The sequence below is a fragment of the Phalangium opilio genome, unplaced genomic scaffold, assembly GCF_054372755.1.
Source record: "Phalangium opilio isolate 3A_F unplaced genomic scaffold, DU_Popi_V2 ptg000209l_1, whole genome shotgun sequence".
NCBI lineage: Eukaryota > Metazoa > Arthropoda > Arachnida > Opiliones > Phalangiidae > Phalangium > Phalangium opilio.
In genome coordinates, this window is record NW_028324217.1 from 22,528,518 (window position 1) to 22,548,296 (window position 19,779).

Consider the following 19,779-nt stretch of genomic DNA (forward strand, 5'->3'; position numbering starts at 1 on the left):
GACTTGTGGATGTGGAACCCTTTAATTATAGTCATTATTATTGTGGGAGGAGTCACGTCCCACCACTGATGCCAAATGCATATTGTGCACCCTCACTGTAGCTGCAGCAAAGAGGAGAGAAAGAATCAGTATCTAATGCAGGTGTCTATTAAGCCTAATATCACATCTGCTGAGCCGAGTAAGGCTGTAACAGACCAAATCGTACAATCCGTACATTAAAGCTAGTTAGCGGGCCAGAGAAAACATCTTACTACTATAGAGTCCATTAATTAAGAAATAAATAATACGTTACGTCATTTAGTTCTTTTATTCCAACAGTTTTCCATCTAAGTGAGAGACACCCGTATACCGCCAACTAAGCCCAAACCATGCCGCACCTAAATGAAAAGTGACTAAGCGCGTATATTGGGGATCAAAGGTCACAAACGGAAAACGACGCCTCGTGGCGGCGTCCGTTACTTGTTCCCCAAACACATTCAAATATGATAATTATACAGAAATATAAAATGTTACAATCGATAATCCTATTAGGCATAACAAATATATAATTATTCAACAAAATAGTAGTAGGTATAAATTAGGAAGTAAAATTTTGTATTTAATTTAAATTTAAAAATTGGTTGATATATATGTTCTGACTAGCTGTTACTGGCGGCGTCGCTCGCGTGTAATAAGAACTTCCATCAAAATGATACAAAGAATGGTTAGATTTAACAGATAAATAATATTTTTGTAGCACCGTAGGAGCAAAGGCACTCAGCGTTGCCCGCTAGCCCGTCGGGACATTTTTTATTACTGTTCACGCGGTCATTATTCCATAAAGAAGGGTTTTTAAGTTTTTGGCCGCCATTTAGAAAGATGGCAACAAATCGAACCCGAAAAACCATTCAGCCCGTCTATAGGTTGCTAGTGTACTAAATATTTGTGAAATCGGTTGAAACGCGCGGGCTTTGTTGCATGGAGAAGTTTTTACATTTGTGGGCGCCATTTTTTAAGATGGCGGCAAATTGGAAAAAATCTTTCTTAGTACGCGCCTACTGCTTTTAAGTAACGTTCCTGCAAAGTTTCAGCTTTCTAGGGCAAGCGGTTTGGGCTGGGCGTTGATTATCAGTCTGTCAGGACTTTGATTTATATAGATATAGATGGACTAATAATAATAACTAGGCTTTGTCTATGAAGGGATTTCTACACTAAGCCTGTGGCTAGTTTACAGGTGGGTCCCTTTACATTGCATAGAGGGGTGGTGGCTAGCCCCTATGCCACAGCATACTAACTAATGGAAAGGAGAAACCGGGTTAGACCGCGGAGGAAAACTCCTTTACAGCGTCTCTTCTCGAGCCTGTATCGCTTGATATACAAAACGACTTTCTTGGTTGCTTGTGGCACAGGAGTTTAGGCTTCTCGTTCGACACTGGCGCATCATGTTTCCTTCGTTGACTCCGCTTCCAGGGCGTTCGGTACATTCCTCATCTAGATATGGTAACGGTACATTGGTATGCAGGTCCTTCCGCGCTGATGCCTCCGATGTGGGTAACTCCTCAGGCGCTTCCAATTGCGGGAAGGTATCCGGCCCCTTCATGGTGGTGATACTGAGGAACCTCTCCTCCGATGTCATAAAGTATGAAGGTTATAAAACAAGAAATATGAACTGATGTATTAAGGCCAAGTTTAGAGTCTAATAAGTAATAATACGTTACGTGCTTTGGTTCTCTTTTATTTCAACGGTTGAAGTCCTTTATCGTATGGGGATGTGTTGTCCATCTAAGTGACCAAGGAGACACCGGTATACCGCCAAGTCAGCCCAAACCATGCCGCCCCTAACGTTTACCGACTAAGCGGGTATATGCGGGATGAAAGGTCACTAATGCCAAATGACGCCATCTCGCTGCATCCATTACAAGGTCCCAAGCTCAAGACCTGCAAGGACCATCAACAAACTGTTTCGTCAGTTTCAGGCCATCAATATCAAGCCAGAGCTGATACTAAATAGCAGTGATTGTGTCATGCAGGCACCATCTTACCTACCCGTTGGTGATGAGGACGACTAACGTTGGTCCAAAGAAGAGGGTGGTGATGGATTTTTCAGGTGTCTTATGTCTAGGATCCCAAGCCTTTGTTGGGTCTCTTATGTCTAGGATCCCAAGCCTTTGTTGGGTCTCTTATGTCTAGGATCCCAAGCCTATTAAGCGTTGATTCCTCAGCATTCCAACTGTCGAAACCTCTTATTTCGTGGATTGCTGAAGTTTATTTTTGACATTAGAAAAGTGATTTCATTTCCCTTCAAGGACTGACAGTGCACGATGACAGCAAATTTCCCTTCCTATGACTTACGAGTTATTAGGGTGGTGGGGGGTCGCTTTGCGGTCATTTCCCAAGAAATTTAGTTATTAGTTATTATTTAAAATCGAGATATCTGTTTCTCTCTTAATTCCTCCTTTGAAGGGGCTTCTACCATTCCTCTGGTTTTGGCAATCCTTAACGGGTGATCAGCATCCAGTGGTACTTTTTGTTTCAATGACCCCTAGAAATCATAATAAATTTATAGCTGAAAAAGAACAGATTTTATTTTTACCTTGAAGTTTTCCCTCTGTTCGAAAATGATCCGCATTAATTCCGGAATATATGAATATTTTTTCTTCTCATATATTGGCACAATGTACCACGCCTTCGTTCGTTTACTGTAGGCACGTGTATCTCTGGAATCCACACATTTATGACCGTTATGCTTATTTCACAAACACATAGGCTATAATAAGTATATTAATGAAATTTTACTTTGGCTGTCCATCTTGTCTACAAGCCCGAGGCCTTCCACAGTGCTTGTTGTGGTCTATGGCGGCTAATTTAATCCTTATTTGGTAGCCCCAGTAGCTACATCACAGACAAAAATTACTATGTGATTACGATGGAAACAAAGTTAGACATACCCAAAAGCGATTCTTTTTGGGGCATACATTAGAATTAGACTGTGGTAACTTTCGAGAAAGCCTGTGTGCCTGTAACAAACAAGATTTGCGCGTGATGAATGGTGGTACAGTTCATCTCTCTATGTACTCACGCATACCTAAAGTTTGTGAAGTATCCCATATTTTTCAAGAGGTACTTCCTCATAACTTCGCTTCTTAATTTTAAGAAAGTGGGAGAGTTGGCTTGTAACCAGGGGTGTTTTTCCAGCTGCTCTTCAGTTAAAGGTTCATGGTCGCAATGATTGAACATGCCTATCTCCAAGTGCCACTCATGCTCGTTGATAACATGGTGGAGACAAGTCAACCACAAACTCTATAAATAATTGGATTTCAAATGACCACCTGTTCTTCAAGATTCATTCAAGGTAATCATAGCACAATACCTTCATAGTGAAGACCTGTCCTTGACAATTTTTGGAGCACCACCAGAAATGATTACGTAGTAGAGGAGCCCAGTGACATAAATCTCTATGTTCTTTAGATTTGAGTCCAATCTACATGAAACACGTTCTGTTTCATTCACTTGATAAAGGGTGTGACAAGAGATTTAAAAATGGAAACATATTTACTTCGTTCAATCTCTTTAATATTATTTTGCCACCATGCCACGTGTCCCACGAGTGTTTTACACCTGGCAAACAAGAATCCTCCTTCCCTACGAATAGTCGCGAATAAATTTTTTTTCATAAATATACCATTCATTCTAAAATCGCCAAACGTTAATGTCGTGCTTCAAACTAACTTAGCTCAGCTGAAATTGCTGAATGAGCATCTGTGACGACTTCCAGCACTTTGACATTGTGTTGGGCGCCAAGCTCCAGAACCTCTTTGGAAGCACCTTTGAAAGCCAGGAGCTCCATGTTCGGGCTTTTCCCTTCAGCGTGTCGAACGTCTTTGTTGGATATAGCTATGATTTTCTTTGATTCAGTATCTGCCAAAGTGTACGTGCAAAACATGGCGGAATGCCCTGGACTGTCCATCCTTCCATCTCCAGCTACTACAAGTTCTTTTCCCGACAATTCTTCGAAAGTTTCTTTTTGTGTCCTCTCCCAGAAAACATCAACAGCTGGCTTCAAAAAATGAAGCTGATAGCTGATGGTGAAAAACAATTTCATGCCCAATTTAATAATAATGATATATGCTCGCTAGCGAGAACTCCCCGGTCTCCATGTCTATACATCGTTTTCTCTAAAGGTGAGAGGGGATGAATTTTATCTAGTCCCTTTATTTTATCATTCTCAAACAAGGCAATAATCATTTTCCATTAGTCCGTGTGCTTTCCAATGTGCTAAGGTTGTACATCACCCAACAACGATCTAAGGCTATAGACTAGTAACGGGACTAGCGGTAGAGGGGGTGTAGACGGTGTATCCCTCCCTCTGGTCGCGCTCTTGTATGGACTACTTTGCTCTTAGCTCAGTGTCATCCCCCTACCAGGCGCCTAGAGGGAGGGATACACCGTTTTGAGTGCTTTTAATGGATATTAAAACCGTAACTGAAGTCTCCAGTTTTGTTTTGACTGTACTTCTTCAGTTCTTTACCCAACACCAACGCTATGACAAATTTGTAGTAGAAAAACAGTAAAAAGACATTGCTTTCATTTCAAAAGCATCGGAAAGCTAAAAATTCTTTAACCAATCTCCTTGTCTGTCCCATGAGCCATTAAGTTTATTGGTCCTGACTCTGTAACCCCCCCCCCAAATTGCAACCATCCTGTCCTTCTAAAAGTAAAAGGTTTCCCATAGCTTCTCGTATACAAAATAACCAAGTGAATGCTTTTAGCACAACAATAAAAACTTGGGGCAACCAACAAGAGGAGCTGATAAGCCTGACTATAATTATATCGAGGGGATAATCACTATCAGATTTCGTGTTCAAAGGTATTATATGTAAGGATGTTAGCGCTATCAAGTGCACGCCACTTAAAAAGGGAGGGTGAAGTAGAAAATGAAGTGATTTTTTTATTGATTCTTGTCCAAATTATAAGTCCAGTCTTCATAGTGAAACATTTAGGAAATACATCAGAAAAATTTTAAAATTAAAATTAGGCTCAGGTTTTAAGGATAATTTTAAATAAGGACGTCCGACCAATCGCGTAACGCCGTGCCTTTCTGTTAACAAAATTCTCGTGACACGTTCCGTGTTGAATGAAATTTATCACGAGATTTGATAAAATTTGCGCGCGACGTGACAATCGTGGCGCGAGACATGGCGCGTGACACGAGAATTTGGTTAACAAAAAGGCAGGGCGTTACGCGATTGCTCGGACGTCCTTAATTAAAATTATTATTAAAATCTGAACCTAATTTTAATTTTAAAATCACTCGGGAATATTTTCCGAATGTTACACCATACAGACTGGTTTTTTAATCGGTAGAAGAATCGATAAAAAATCACTTCATTTTCTACTTCACCCTCCCTTTAAAGGTTAAGCATAATCCTTATATTGTAGTAAAAGGTACAGCGTCTACAACGATTACTTTTTCCTTATCCATTGGTTATTAGGCACGAAACCAAAAGTGATCACCCCTTTGATTTTAACGCCAACGTGCTAAAATTGCTCGCTTCACTTTTTCCCACTCTACCATTTCATTTCATTTTAAAACTTGTGTTCTTGAGAGTAGAAGGTGTAACGGCCGGCTACTTCACTCGCCGTATAGTCGCTAAAAGCCGCGCGTCTCCATACTCTCCATACTCTCCAACCCTCTATGCCTTTAGGGTGTCCTATTGTCATCTTAGCTGGGATGGTCCTCGTGACCCTGACCTCCCGGACTAGGATGCCATTAGGCACTAATTGGAGTTTCCGATAATCTACCTAAATTTATGGCTTGATGACTTGGCGGAGAGATGTTAAGAAACTCTCTCCGAATGGTTTTATGACAGGTTGACTGTTGTTCCGAATAATAAAATATCAGTTCTATTTCTACCCTCAAAACGAAGAGTCACTTTTTAATATCTCCTACATTCGCTACTTAAAATCGCGCTCGTAGAGAGACCTGTAACGTACATATCCGGGCAACGTTACAAAGGTTCAAAAATATGGAAGACTTCCCAATTGCAATGAAATCGGGTTCAGCCGACCCCTTTTCTAATTGTTGTTCGTGTCGGTCCGTGTGTGCTCGAGCCCATGGGCGCCTAGGGTGCCCATGTAGGGCAAATGGTGTCGAGTGCACCGATCGATGTAGCTGCGGGTTTGTGGGCAAAAAGGTGCTAGTTTGCACAAACCAGCAAAGACCTAGCACCTCCCGCGCCCCAGACCCTCAAATAATTGTGGGAAGAGCAGGGGAGCCAACTCGGGACCTCATCGAAGAATTGGAAAGAGGAAGCGAGGATTCGAATTCTCAAGATGAGGATCCCAAGGAAGATTCTTCCTCAGAAGAACTTCCCGAGCTGGAGGTTAGGTTTTGACTTTTTGAAATTAATATAAAATAAGGCCAGTTTGACGGTCCGGGACATTTAGTGTTGCGACCGCCGCATCAAGCGTGGCATAGCGTGAAATTAGCCTAAGTCATTCTTTGTTCATTGGCCAGATTTCTTTAAAGACCATTTTAACATAAGTTTATAAAGCATCCGAGGATAAATATTGCATGCACGCATGATTTGAATGACAGCCCCATTTTTTTAGTTTTCATATGATGTAAAGGACAAAATATAAATTTTATAGCCCACCCCTGCTCCTAAAAAACGTAGGAGTCGCGGTGCCCAGGCAAGACGGCAACCGGCTCTAAAAAGGGTGCGACAAGCGCAAGACCCGGCGATGAGGGGGGCATTTTCGGTTTTGGTAGTGCCTGCCGAGGCAGGGCCGTCTATTAGTGAAAATATATCTAGAGCCGTTGATGTACGTATATATATATATATATATATATATATATATATATATATATATATTTTTTGAATTACATTCAAAGGTAAACGACATTTTTTGTAGGATGTTATCGACGGTCTAGATATCACCACTAAAGATAGACTTCTCCGAAGATTGGCCAGGTTGATTCCGGAAACGGAAGCCATTTTAGGAGAAAGTAAGACATTTTCTAACTGTCTAATAACAGAGACTTTCCAAGTCTCTTTCCATAGACATTTATAGCTGTGTTCAGTTGGACTTCAGTAGTCCTACTTTCTATGCTATATAACATTCTGACTGAACACGACTATGTATACGGTCTTTGCGTGAAAAAAATGGGATAAGAAGTAGGGGTCTAAAGCCGGTTTACGGGTTAGTGAATATGGCGTTGAAAGGACATACTCATGGAAACAGCAAGGGGACAGGAAAGGGGGAATGAAATGACGTCACAGGCGAGGACCCTATACTTTAAACGAAGAGGATAGAAAGAAGAGAAGTAGAAGCTAACGGCTTTGACAAGGCATTTTTAGAGTTCTCGCTTTTCGTTTTTAATTTTACACGGAATTATGGAATTATAATTACGGTAAAATTTAAGAGAGGGTTCAAGCGTCTGGCCTTTCCTGGACGCGCGCACGATTTGGAGAGAGAGAAGCTAAAGGTAAATTTAAGAGGGGAAGACAGTGGCCGATTTGGAGAGAAAGAGAGAGGCGAAAGCGATGGCGCGCTGAATGAACAGAAGTTAGAGGGGGAAGTTTAAAATTCCCCGATTACTGTATTTCAACCAATGTGAGGGCAGTGAAAGATACGCCAGCATGCTGCAAAATGCACAAAGCGAGAACTCTCAACCTTAGCCTTCTACACCTCTTCATTATACCCTCCTTGGTTTGAATAAGGTTCCCGAACCTAGGGTAAACGCTCTTTGACCAACCCTAACTAACACGCACACACTTCTACTAAAATCAGTTTCAAACTTCCATGTTTCTTTCATGCAATTTTAGATGCAAAGCCTAAAATATGAATGGTTGATAATATTCAATGTTTTAATGAAATAGTTTTACGTGAAAACGACGACCCTGGCCTCGGAGACGCACCACAAACACAAACTAGCGATAGATTGAGGGAATGTCCCCCTCCTTCCTCACCCCCCGCGCAGGGGCAACAGTTCTGCCTATGCGGAATCTGTATGCCTATGCCAACAGCGCTTGAGAATGTGTGCTGTCGTACCATCCAGGGCACCATTCAATGCGAAACCCTCAGGCCACAATTTCAATTATTTTGTTTGGAACCAATGGTACTCATATTGACGATGCGCCTCAGGGGCGAGTTAATCCTAGAGAGGAATTTAGACATAGATAACGCAAACTTGAGATTTCAAGCTTACGCGAATCTATGTCTATCCCTCTTTGGGTTCCTCGGCCTTGGCAACAGGATGGTTTTGCCAGCCTGTTGTGTAAGGCGTATTCGTGAATCATTTCCAAGCCCCGATGGGGAATACCGAGGGTTCCAACCGGGAAGATTTCCGGGGTAATTGAAAGAGTTGCCTGAGGGGGGGGGAGGTTAAAGAGGGAGATTTATGTAAATATGTTTATAATTTTTCTGTTTTGTAAATATGTTTATAATTTTTATGTTTTGTAAATATGTTTATAATTTTTATGTTTTGTAAATATGTTTATAATTTTTATGTTTTGTAAATATGTTTATACTTTTTATGTTTTGTAAATATGTTTATAATTTTTATGTTTTGTAAATATGTTTATAATTTCAATGATTTCTTAGTAAACCTTTATTTGAATTCATACAGGTTTTGTAAATTTGTTGCAATTCACTTATATAAATAACATTTTTGCCTATAGACTAGTGGCGGTAGAGAGGGGGTGTAAACTATGTATCCCTTCCTCTGGGCGCGCATTTATGAGAGTGGATACTTACGCGCTTGGTAGTGGGATTACACTGAGCTAAGACATAGAAGGGTGTGACGTTTGCATACTTAGAACTGCCATTACGAAATTTTTAAATTAACATCATTCACCATGCTTACTAACAAATCCCGGGCAAAGATTCAAATTTTTAGGTGCACGAAAGCTGCCCCCCCCCTTTTTTTACCTATATCCTGTCGCAGCCCTCCCCCATCTTTTGTAATGGCATGGCCCATCCGTGGGAACCGCTGCTGGGTAGTTCGGAATTCATAAAGTTGTACCGTTTTTAAAGTTTTGAAGAGAATTACAAAATAAGCGTCCTTTTTTTTAAAACCCGACGCCCACGCCACAAGACCCCCCCCCCCAACCCCTGATTTTTTTTATTTTACCAGACGCGTACACGATACGGAGAGAGAGAAGCTCGGAGAGAAACCCGTCGCCGAAGCACTGTAGGCACGCACGATTCGCGAAGCGGCTCCAGTATCGGAGTATCGCCGAGATACCGACACCGTAAAACTCAAGCCTCGGCCGCGTAATAAACAATGTAAACAAACTTCTGACTTTTTTCTCTCTCGGTTGCGCCGATTGCGCATGTGCGCCACGCTCTTAGAGAGCCACTGGCACTGGTAACGTTTTTGAAAGGGCGGCTGACGGAGAATTTGGTCTCTCCGAGAAACGAATTGAAAGCGCGACGTAGAGAGAGAACTGCCTGCCTGCCGTGCCTGGTATATAGTGAGAGGGGGAGGAGGGAGACGGGCGTCTCGCCCGGGGAGGAGAGAGAGAGAGAGGAAAGAAATGTAGTTTAAATTTCGCGGGCTTTTTGAATGCAGAGGCATAGTGAATTGATAGAAACTACTTCCCCTTTCCTCTCTCCCGAGCGAAGGGTCTTTGGGGAGGGGGGAGGGAGGGAGGTTGGTAGGGGAAAAACACGTTTATTGGGAGAGAGAGCTTTCAGCAAGGAGGATATATAATAGGCCTTTTTAAAAAGTTCCCTGTACAAACGATGTAATGGGGGAGGAAAGCGGAGATGGATGGCATTTTTCCCTCCCGCGTTTCTGCACGCGCCCCATGTGAAACGTCATTTTTTAAATCGCCTATTATACAGTCTCCTTGGTCTCCGGCCTTCTATCAATTCACGGTAGTAATAGAATGCGCTTGAGGAAATTTGTTTTCACGCTATAGGATAGGCAACACCCTATCTCGGACGGCAGCTTATTCTGTATATACTCTGTTACAACATGGGTTCTCAGCACGCGCAAACCTAGGTCTCTATGCAATCTAGGTTTATGCGTGCTGACAATAGACAAAAAACTTGAGGTTCTTCAGGATTTAAAATATCCGCCAGTTTTTTTAGCTCGGGTGCACGGGCCTCTAGGCCTTAGTTTCAAATACGTGTAATAGGCTGTAGGCAATTTCACACGTATTTGAAAATAAGGTCTACCTAGAGGTCCTGCACTGGAGCTAAAAAAACTGGGGGATATTTTCCTGAAGATCCTGAAGTTTTTAGACTCTTGACAGGACGTACCAAGCTGCTACGTCACATAGAGACGTGGGTTTGCGCGTGCTGACAACCGATATTGTAACAGAGTATATACAGAATAAGCTGTCGTCCGAGATAGGGAGTTGCCTATCCTGTAGAGTGAAAAGAATTTCCTCACGCGCATTCTTTATCCATGGTAATAGTTTCAAAAAGAGGGCTAAAAAAATTGGGAATTGAATTTTTGTCAAAAGGAGCCTTTTTATGAACTCCTTCGGTGGAAGGGTAAGAACACCGTTCGTATCTACTCCCCCCCCCCCTGCAAAATATTCTTTTCGCGGGAGGGATGAACACCCTTCGGCCCTGCTTTCCTCCCCCAGCAACATAGGGATTTTATGTAAAGGCCAATTTCAAAAAAGGACCGGCAGACTAAGCCCCCCCCCTCATCATTTTTTGACAGCCACGCTTTTGATGGAATCTGATGGGGTACAACTTCAATATTTTTGGTCTCAGGCTCTAAACCCAGTGACACACTGAGACATTTCGTGAATTTCAAGGTCGTCCGCCAAACACCAATGTATCTCTTGTGTGTAAAATTTATATGCTATTGGCTTGAAAGGCCAAATTTTCAGTCTGCAAGTGGCTTTACTAATTTATAGCGTATATTTATTTAGACTGTATTAATTTATATGATTAAAAAGGCCTAATTTAAATGAAATAGTATAATTTTAATTGCAACTAGCCTTTTTTAATCATATACATATTATATTAAAACCGTTTCTACAATCGGAAAAAACCTGATATATACTACATCGTTGATTTTGGGTCGCCACTCACTGTTCTTGTGACGGCCTCTAAGGGACAGATATTATTTATTCTAACCGTTTCATATAACACCACCATTTATTAAAGCGGTAACATTGCGTCATGACAATTAATATCACATGTCATGACAGCACCAACTGTTAAAGCGGTAATATTACGTCATGACAATTAATTTCACATGTCACAGCTAAAAACTGTCGATTCTTATCAGGGGCGTCAACTTCATTATCTTAACACATTTTCTTTACTTTTTATTTCGGCTGACATTTTTACCATAACTTCGTTGTTATGGCAAAAATTATTTATTTTTAGCTTCAAAAAATGTCAGCCGAAATAAAAAGTAAAGAAAATGTGTTAAGATAATGAAGTTGACGCCCCTGATAAGAATCGACAGTTTTTAGCTGTGACATGTGAAATTAATTGTCATGACGTAATATTACCGCTTTAATAAATGGTGGTGTTATATGAAACGGTGAGAATAAACAATATCTGTCCCTTAGAGGCCGTCACAAGAACAGTGAGTGGCGACCCAAAATCAACGATGTAGTATATATATCAGGTTTTTTCCGATTGTAGAAACGGTTTCAATATAATATGTATATAATTAAAAAAGGCTAGTTGCAATTAAAATTATACTATTTCATTTAAATTAGGCCTTTTTAATCATATAAATTAATACAGTCTAAATAAATATACGCTATAAATTAGTAAAGCCACTTGCAGACTGAAAATTTGGCCTTTCAAGCCAATAGCATATAAATTTTACACACAAGAGATACCTTGGTGTTTGGCGGACGACCTTGAAATTCACGAAATGTCTCAGTGTGTCACTGGGTTTAGAGCCTGAGACCAAAAATATTGAAGTTGTACCCCATCAGATTCCATCAAAAGCTTGGCTGTCAAAAAATGATGAGGGGGGGGGGGCTTAGTCTGCCGGTCCTTTTTTGAAATTGGCCTTTACATAAAATCCCAATGTTGCTGGGGGAGGAAAGCAGGGCCGAAGGGTGTTCATCCCTCCCGCGAAAAGAATATTTTGCAGGGGGGGGGAGTAGAGACGAACGGTGTTCTTACCCTTCCACCGAAGGAGTTCATAAAAAGGCTCCTTTTGACAAAAATTCAATTCCCAATTTTTTTAGCCCTCTTTTTGAAACTATTACCGTGGATAAAGAATGCGCGTGAGGAAATTCTTTTCACTCTACAGGATAGGCAACTCCCTATCTCGGACGACAGCTTATTCTGTATATACTCTGTTACAACATCGCTTGTCAGCACGCGCAAAGCGAAGTCTCTATGTGACGTAGCAGCTTGGTACGTGCTGTCAAGAGACTAAAAACTTCAGGATCTTCAGGAAAATATCCCCCAGTTTTTTTAGCTCCAGTGCAGGAACTCTAGACTAGGCCTGTGCGAGTACCCGGTATCCGAAAATTACCCGGTCGGGTATCGGGTCGGGTACCCGACCCGATACCCGAAAACTTAATTTCTTAATACCCGAAATTATTCGAATATTTAAATTTTCCCGCTCATTACCCGTGACAAGGCTTAGGACAATCGGGTATTGGTTTGGCAAAGTTTCTTGAACTTAGAAAAACTTAAGTTTGAGTAAACTTTTCCACAATGCTCAGTATTATTCATTATTTCAATCCTCGCTAATAGCTTAAAGGTGGAATTCATAAACGTCGGACGCAGCGCAATTTAGTACAGGCAAAGGCAGGGCGTCGTGCGCAAACTTCCGCCTTTTGCGCACGACGCCCTGCCTTTGCCTGTACTAAATTGCGTTGCGTCCGACGTTTATGAATTCCACCTTTAGCGTCTTATTTTTGTACTTTTCGCCATAATGGTATCCAAGTCTTTCATGACACTTATTTTTTTCACAAAAAAAAGTATTTCATCCCGATAAGTACCCGATATGATTTTTTGCTACCCGAAAAGCACCCGACTAATGGTAGTTTAGCTAGGCCTAATTGACCCGATACCCGATTGGAAGTTTTTTCAACTACCCGTACCCGACCCGAAACCCAAAAATCACTACCCGCACAGGCCTACTCTAGACCTTAGTTTCAAATACGTGTGAAATTGCCTACAGCCTACAGCGATTTTGAGGTTACTGTATGGCTAGTGTACCCGCCTATCCATTACTACTTCCAATTTCCCCTCACTATTACCTGACTTTTACTTCAAAAATATTTTCCCCTGACAATTACCTGACTTTTAATTCAAAAATATTTTCCCCTGACTTTTTAGGCCTATTTTCAATTTCCCAGACTTTTCCAGGTCGTGTACAAACCCTGCGGTACATTGATACACACTAGAAAAACGGAAACGTGGGCGTAAGCCATTGTTTTTAAAAATTTACGAAAAACTATAAAAGAAAATTGAAATTTCTATTTGGAAGGACGCTTATTTTGCAATTCTCTTCAAAACTATAAACAGCAAAAGAGGAGGAGGGCTGTGACAGGATGTAGATCATAATAAAAAAAAAGGGAAGAATTGTTTTTGGGCAGAATCTTTACTAGGGATATGTTTGTAGGCATGATGAAAAATATTAATTTGAAAATTCTGTATATAGGCAAAATGAAAGTACTCTATGGAGTATTTCTCTCCTTATAATAGGATAGGGTTCTAACAGAGTAGCTTCTCTGAATGGACGTTACAGAATGGGGTCCCAGCACCATAAAGAAAAAGACTGAATTACCTGAAAAAGGTGTCTTTTCCAAAAAAATGTACATTGGAATGTTGCATCAATAACGCCACTTTTCCGTACTGGTTACCAGAGAGAACTATAGAACTTGCAAGTGATAAATTTCCAGCATAGAGGCCGTGAAAATTCGGTTGGCTTTCCCATTTGCCCTATAAGAGTTGAGATATACCTTAGGCATTTGTGATTGAAAGAAAACAATGGAAATCTTCTAATTACCTTTGCATGTTTTCCACCTGATCCTTCGCAACAATTCCACATATAAATGAAGGCGGTAGCTCGCCTATGAACTTTGTAGGTGATGGCTGATTTGCAATATTGGCACTTTGTTCCAAAAGCTTTTTGAACGAGAGATGTCAGAAAAGGAGTAAACACAAAACACATAGGTTCCCTTATTATTTCTTCAGCCGTTAGATGTTTAGGTTTTTGCGGCACAGGCTAAAAAGAGTAACATATAAGTATTAATTTGAAATTATAAGAAGATTGAAGAATTAAAGTGGGAGAACTTACTTCATTGTACTCAATTATTAATTCTTCATAATCAGCATCTTTATCGTCATCTTCCGTAAAATCATTTTCAAAATTGAGATCATCACATTCTCCTTCATTACTATAAGTGTTTGCGGAGATTTAGGAAAATTTCTAACAAATTAATTAAACAATATTCCAAAAAATATTACTCTAGATTTTCAAGTTCGTCTCCCAATGCCTCCTGCTCTACTTCATCAGCGTCTCTTTCCATTTCATCTCCATCTTCCTCCCTGAATTAAGGTTGCCCAAATTAGAAAGAACCAAGACTGTAGGATTGTTTTAAGTTTAACACAAATGAAAAGGGCATGTTTACTTTTCAAGCTCTTCCTCCTCCTCCATTTCCACTTCAAATAAGGTACGTTTTGCCCGTTTTGTTGGAGTTCTTTTAACAGGCGTATTAGCCAATGGTGACTCCATAGCCAAACCTAGCCTCTTATAGGTAGGAGTCTCTGGTTTATCTGCAAATAAAAGAAAAAATAAACTCCCGGGCTTAGTTAGGTGAATAAAGCATTGAATATCTACCTTTTGGTGTCACACGCCGATAATGTCTTTGAGGAGGAAACCCTGGAGATGTCATCATCTCAAATGTGGTAATGGGGTCAGTTTGAGTAATTTTCTCAGTGGTATCAAACACACTTTGGGTCCATTTATGACACATTTCCCCCTGGCTTGTTTTCAATAAACATATAAATATATATTAGCCAACAGCATAATAATTACTGTGAAAAAGAGGGTTGGGGGCCTCAAAAACTTACTGCAGTTTGTCAAGCAGGAATGTCACAAATTTATCATTTTGTGATTCTATTCCCATACCCCACCGATTCTTCTCCGTTGTCCATCTTTCAAAAACTGCTTTACTAAGCTTAATTCTATGGATAGGTTCTGCAAAACATAATGGATTTCTAATTTGTCAGACAGTAATTGGTTTAGTTAAATTTTTTACCTTTAGTCGCCATAGTATCTTTACTTATAAATGAATTTCCGAAGCCAAAATTTGAAAGTTTCCTAAGCCTTGGTCAAAACAAACGTTTCACTCACTGTGATATTTTCCTAAACTACAAAATATTTTCTAATATTTCAGTTACTAGTACTATTAATTCTTAAATTATGTTATGAAAATTATAATAAATGTAACAAAAAATTATAAAAACAGCAACAAATTCGTGTCAACTTTATATTCAAATCGTAACGAACTAGTCTAGTACAGCTCTCTACGACAGCAAAGTTAGAATGAATTTCAAACTTAGAAAACCGTTGCGAAAACCGGATGAAACCGAATCCTGAAAGAAAAAGACGCGACAATATACCCTAAACGGACGCCCTACTCGCGGGTTCTAGCAAGCCATGATTGATATTGTATTGGACAGTCCAGAATAGGGTCTTTGTATGACGTCATATAATTCAGCCAATCGTGGGGTATGGACTTTTTTGGAAATCCTATACAACACTGTCTTCTCCTGGCGCCATCTAGCGTTCCAGATCGGTAATAAACGGCGCCGACGTAACCTTTAACGCATTCTGCACTCAATCTTGCAAAATAAGCCGGGTGGGACTGTGAAAAATTGACGTACTCGCGCCGGAGATATAGCTATGGAATTTTTTAAGCTTACTGAAACTTTCATTTCTGATAAAAGGACGGAAATATATTGCGAGAAAAACTGCTATGTTTTGGGAAAGTCGTTGAATTTTTGGGGAATTCGATAAATGATAACGGTGAATTTTGGTAAATGCCGTCAAATTATTCTTGAATTTGATAAATCTGAAGGACGATATCATGGAAAAAGGTGTCAAATTAATCTGAATTTGATAAATCTGGAGGACGTTATTTTGGAAAAGGTGTCAAATTATTTGGGTGTTTGATAAATGTGAAGGATGATATTTTGGAAAAGGTGTCAAATTATTTGGGTGTTTGATAAATGTGAAGGATGATATTTTGGAAAAGGTGTCAAATTATTTGGGAATTTGATAAATGTGAATGACGATATTTTGGAAAAGGTATCAAATTATTTGGGAATTTGATAAATGTGAATGACGATATTTTGAAAAGGTGTCAAATTATTTGGGAATTTGATAAATGTGAATGACGATATTTTGGAAAAGGTGTCAAATTATTTGGGAATTTGATAAATGTGAAGGACGATACTTTGGAAAAGGCATCAAATTAGTCCCGAATTTGGTAAATGTAAAGGACGATATTTTGGAAAAGGTGTTTACATTTATCAAATTGCCGAAAAATAGGCACCTTTCCAAAATATAGTTGCAATGACTTCCAAAATATTGATGTTGACGTTTGATAATTGACCAATAGTGTGTCGCCTTTTCCAAAATATTGCTGAAATAACTAGACGCCTTTTCCAAAATATTGCTGAAATAACTAGACGCCTTTTCCAAAATATTGAAATAAATTGACGCCTTTTACAAAATATAGTTGAAATAAATTGACTCCTTTTCCAAAAAATAGTTGAAATAAATTGACGCCTTTTCCAAAATATAGTTGAAATAAATTGACGCCTTTTCCAAAATATAGTTGAAATAAATTGACGCCTTTTCCAAAATATAGTTGAAATAAATTGACGCCTTTTCCAAAATATAGTTGAAATAAATTGACGCCTTTTCCAAAATATAGTTGAAATAAATTGACGCCTTTTCCAAAATATAGTTGAAATAAATTGACGCCTTTTACAAAATATAGTTGAAATAAATTGACGCCTTTTCCAAAATAAAGTTGAAATAAATTGACGCCTCATATATATTGATGTTGACATTTGCTAACTGCCCAATAATTTGCCGCCTTTTCCGAAATATTGTTGAAATAAATTGACGCCTTTTCCAAAATATTGATGTTGACATTTGGTTCTTTCTCAATAATTTGTCGCCTTTCCCAAAATATAGTTGCAAAAAAAACTAGACTCCTTTTCTGAAATATTGACGTTGACATTTGCTAATTTCCCTATATTTTGACACCTTTTCTCTACGCCTTTTATTTCAATTTTTTTTTACAAAAAATCATATTTACCAAGGATTTGACACATTTTCCCAAAAATAATGTTGAGTGAATTAAAAAAAATCCCGAATAATTTGACGGCTGTTTTCAAAATTTCCCGCTATCAATTATTGAATTCCCAAAAAATTCAACGATTTTCCCAAAACATTTCAGTTTTTCTCGCATTTATATTTCCCTCCTTTTATCAGAAATAAATGTTTCCATAAGCTTAAAAAAATCCATAGCTATAAAACTCCGGCGCGAGTCCGGCAATTTTTCACAGACCTCCTCGGCTTATTTTGCAAGATTGAGTGCAGAATGCGTTAAGCGGATAGCGGTTTCAATGGCGGTAAGTGCATGGATTTTAAAATTTTCAAAAAATTTTTTGACCAACTTGCGGCGGTCAAATAATTTTTTAACTATTTTTTTCGGACTCCTCATGGTCCAATTAACTAGAAACCATTGTTAGTTGGGTGGGTCACGTAAAGTGCAATCCTACCCAGTCGAAGGCAGAGGGCTGCCATTACTCTATTTTCCAAAAAATATTAATTGGCTTTTAAGGTTTCCCTTTTTGTACAATAAAGTAAGCCCAAAGCAACTCTTTTCTTGAATCTCTGGCCCATTTGGCTTTTCTAAGATAGATGGACAAAAAAACTGAACCCTGTTTTACATTGTGTTTGGTTAGTTAGGCCGGATTAGATTAACTTAGGTTAGGGTTTGCCAGGGCAGTTCCATTAAACCTCTTGAGGTATTCTTCAAATTTCCGAAACATTTTTATTACTTACCAGCTTAAAGGTTTCACCGTAACAACACAATCTTTCAAAGAATCAATCATACTTGTCCTCTTTTACCCGTCAACCAATCTGATTAAACCAATGATTCAAAGCTAAATTAACATTTTATCATCTAATTGAATCGTTTTCCTGTTACTAGTAACTAATGCCTTTTGTTCTTGTTGGAGAGTTTCTTCTCTTATTAATAGTATTTCTAGTACTAAGGATTACTAATTTTAGTAATACACATTTAAGGGCTTTCGTCTACGATGTTCGTTGTCTCGTGACGTTGACCGCTTATCGCGGGCGCCAGGATAAGAATGACTAGCAGACAGCCTGAGACGGCTAAGTTCAGGGTGAGAAATAAGGCGGTGGCACTGGGCAAATGACCAGTTTAAAAATTGCTTTGACCAGTTTATTTATTAAATGCCTGGGGGTCCAGTGGTCACCGTGACCACTTTTTAAATTCCCCTTCTTTAGTAAAAAATAAATTCCCAGTAGTGGGTTATAGAAATTAATCCATTTCAGTGCAGCTCATACAGTATGTAGAAATATTAAGTGGTCATTGACCAGTTTTTTAATTAAAACTCTTGGGCTCTACTGGTCAAATGACCAGTTCTTAAAAATTTCCTTGGGTACGTTCAGTAACCCTCTTTGATGACAGCGCTTACTAAGCGATGTCAGATTTTCCCTACTGTACGCTTTTTCGCGTTTCCGGTTTTGACGTCATGATGCTCAGCGCTTATCCATAAAAAAAACCATGTAATCGATATGGTTTTTTTGATGGCGTGACGTAGTGCTTGATTGTTGAACACTTGACAGACGAAAATTTGGCGCGGTATTTAAAATTTAAATTCCAATGATGCTATTCCTACAGTAATTGTATTAGTTTTCTTGACAAAACTGCTTCTACCATTCAAATAGACATAATTTTCTTAAAAAAATTCATTATTTGCGAGCCTGTTAATAATTGAGACGAGCCATTTGCGCTTTGCGGGTAATACGTTTCCCCAAGTCCAATTTCGAAAACAACGCTAACTTCAAAATGTCACTTTACCGTTCAACAGCCTTCTACGTCACTGTGACGTCTCTAGCCCATCAACCAAACATCAAGAAAACAGCGATTTCCTTGAGATTTTCGTTACTGAACGTACCCCTTATTTCTTACCCTGGTTTTGTAGACGCGGTCCCCGGAAAGGGGGAACACTATATTACCCCGAAATTATTTTTGCCGAACTTTTGCCGAATTACCCCAAATTCTAAAATAGTAGAAATCTCCCATGCGTCGTCTGCTAAAACATCCTAAATGACTTCTGGCTTCGCCTTCGGCTTTTTGGGGTAAATTAGTGCAGGGTGAGAAATAAGGCGGTGGCACTGGGCAAATGACCAGTTTAAAAATTGCTGTGACCAGTTTATTTATTAAATGCCTGAGGGTCTAGTGGTCACCGTGACCACTTTTTAAATTCCCCTTCTTTAGTAAAAAAATAAATTCCCAGTAGTGGGTTATAGAAATTAATACATATAAAACAAATAGACAGTATATAAAACCTAGAACCATTTCAGCGCAGTTCTGACAGTATGTAGAAATATTAAGTGGTCATTGACCAGTTTTTTAATTAAAACCCTTGGGCTCCACTGGTCAAATGACCAGTTTAAAAAATTTCCTTATTTCTCACCCTGAATTAGTGGCCGTTTCGGCACTTTTCGGCACAAAAGAGTTTGATTTAATTGCGACTTTTAGTGTGGGGGCCGTATTTTTATATTTTACC

At 39.4% G+C, this 19,779-nt stretch overlaps 2 protein-coding genes across 4 annotated transcripts; one reads left to right on the forward strand and one right to left on the reverse strand.

The window, feature by feature from the left end:
- Positions 1-285: 285 nt before the first annotated feature.
- LOC149621311 (uncharacterized) lies at positions 286-18,296 on the reverse strand. 3 transcript variants are annotated; one of them, XM_089855449.1, is made up of 19 exons: positions 18,023-18,296; positions 15,198-15,265; positions 15,010-15,136; positions 14,777-14,922; positions 14,568-14,712; positions 14,404-14,484; positions 14,234-14,333; positions 13,943-14,161; positions 13,721-13,875; positions 3,709-4,058; positions 3,536-3,621; positions 3,350-3,460; positions 3,065-3,279; positions 2,928-2,996; positions 2,776-2,871; positions 2,573-2,696; positions 2,332-2,521; positions 2,026-2,237; positions 286-1,917 (listed from the first exon to the last, which is right to left on the reverse strand). In XM_089855449.1, the coding sequence occupies exons 1-17, from the start codon at positions 18,070-18,072 to the stop codon at positions 2,399-2,401; spliced, it is 2,265 nt and encodes a 754-aa protein (XP_089711575.1). In that variant the 5' UTR covers positions 18,073-18,296; the 3' UTR covers positions 286-1,917; positions 2,026-2,237; positions 2,332-2,398. The 3 variants fall into 3 exon arrangements, with proteins under 3 accessions (XP_089711575.1, XP_089711576.1, XP_089711577.1); XM_089855450.1 differs by having other exon boundaries at positions 2,022-2,237; XM_089855451.1 differs by having other exon boundaries at positions 15,198-15,309; positions 18,023-18,138.
- Positions 5,237-8,380, forward strand: LOC149621312 (uncharacterized). The gene is made up of 4 exons (XM_089855452.1): positions 5,237-6,362; positions 6,631-6,804; positions 6,895-6,988; positions 7,863-8,380. Exons 1-4 carry the CDS (start codon positions 6,006-6,008, stop codon positions 8,336-8,338), a joined length of 1,101 nt encoding a protein of 366 aa, XP_089711578.1. The 5' UTR covers positions 5,237-6,005; the 3' UTR covers positions 8,339-8,380.
- Positions 18,297-19,779: the final 1,483 nt, after the last annotated feature.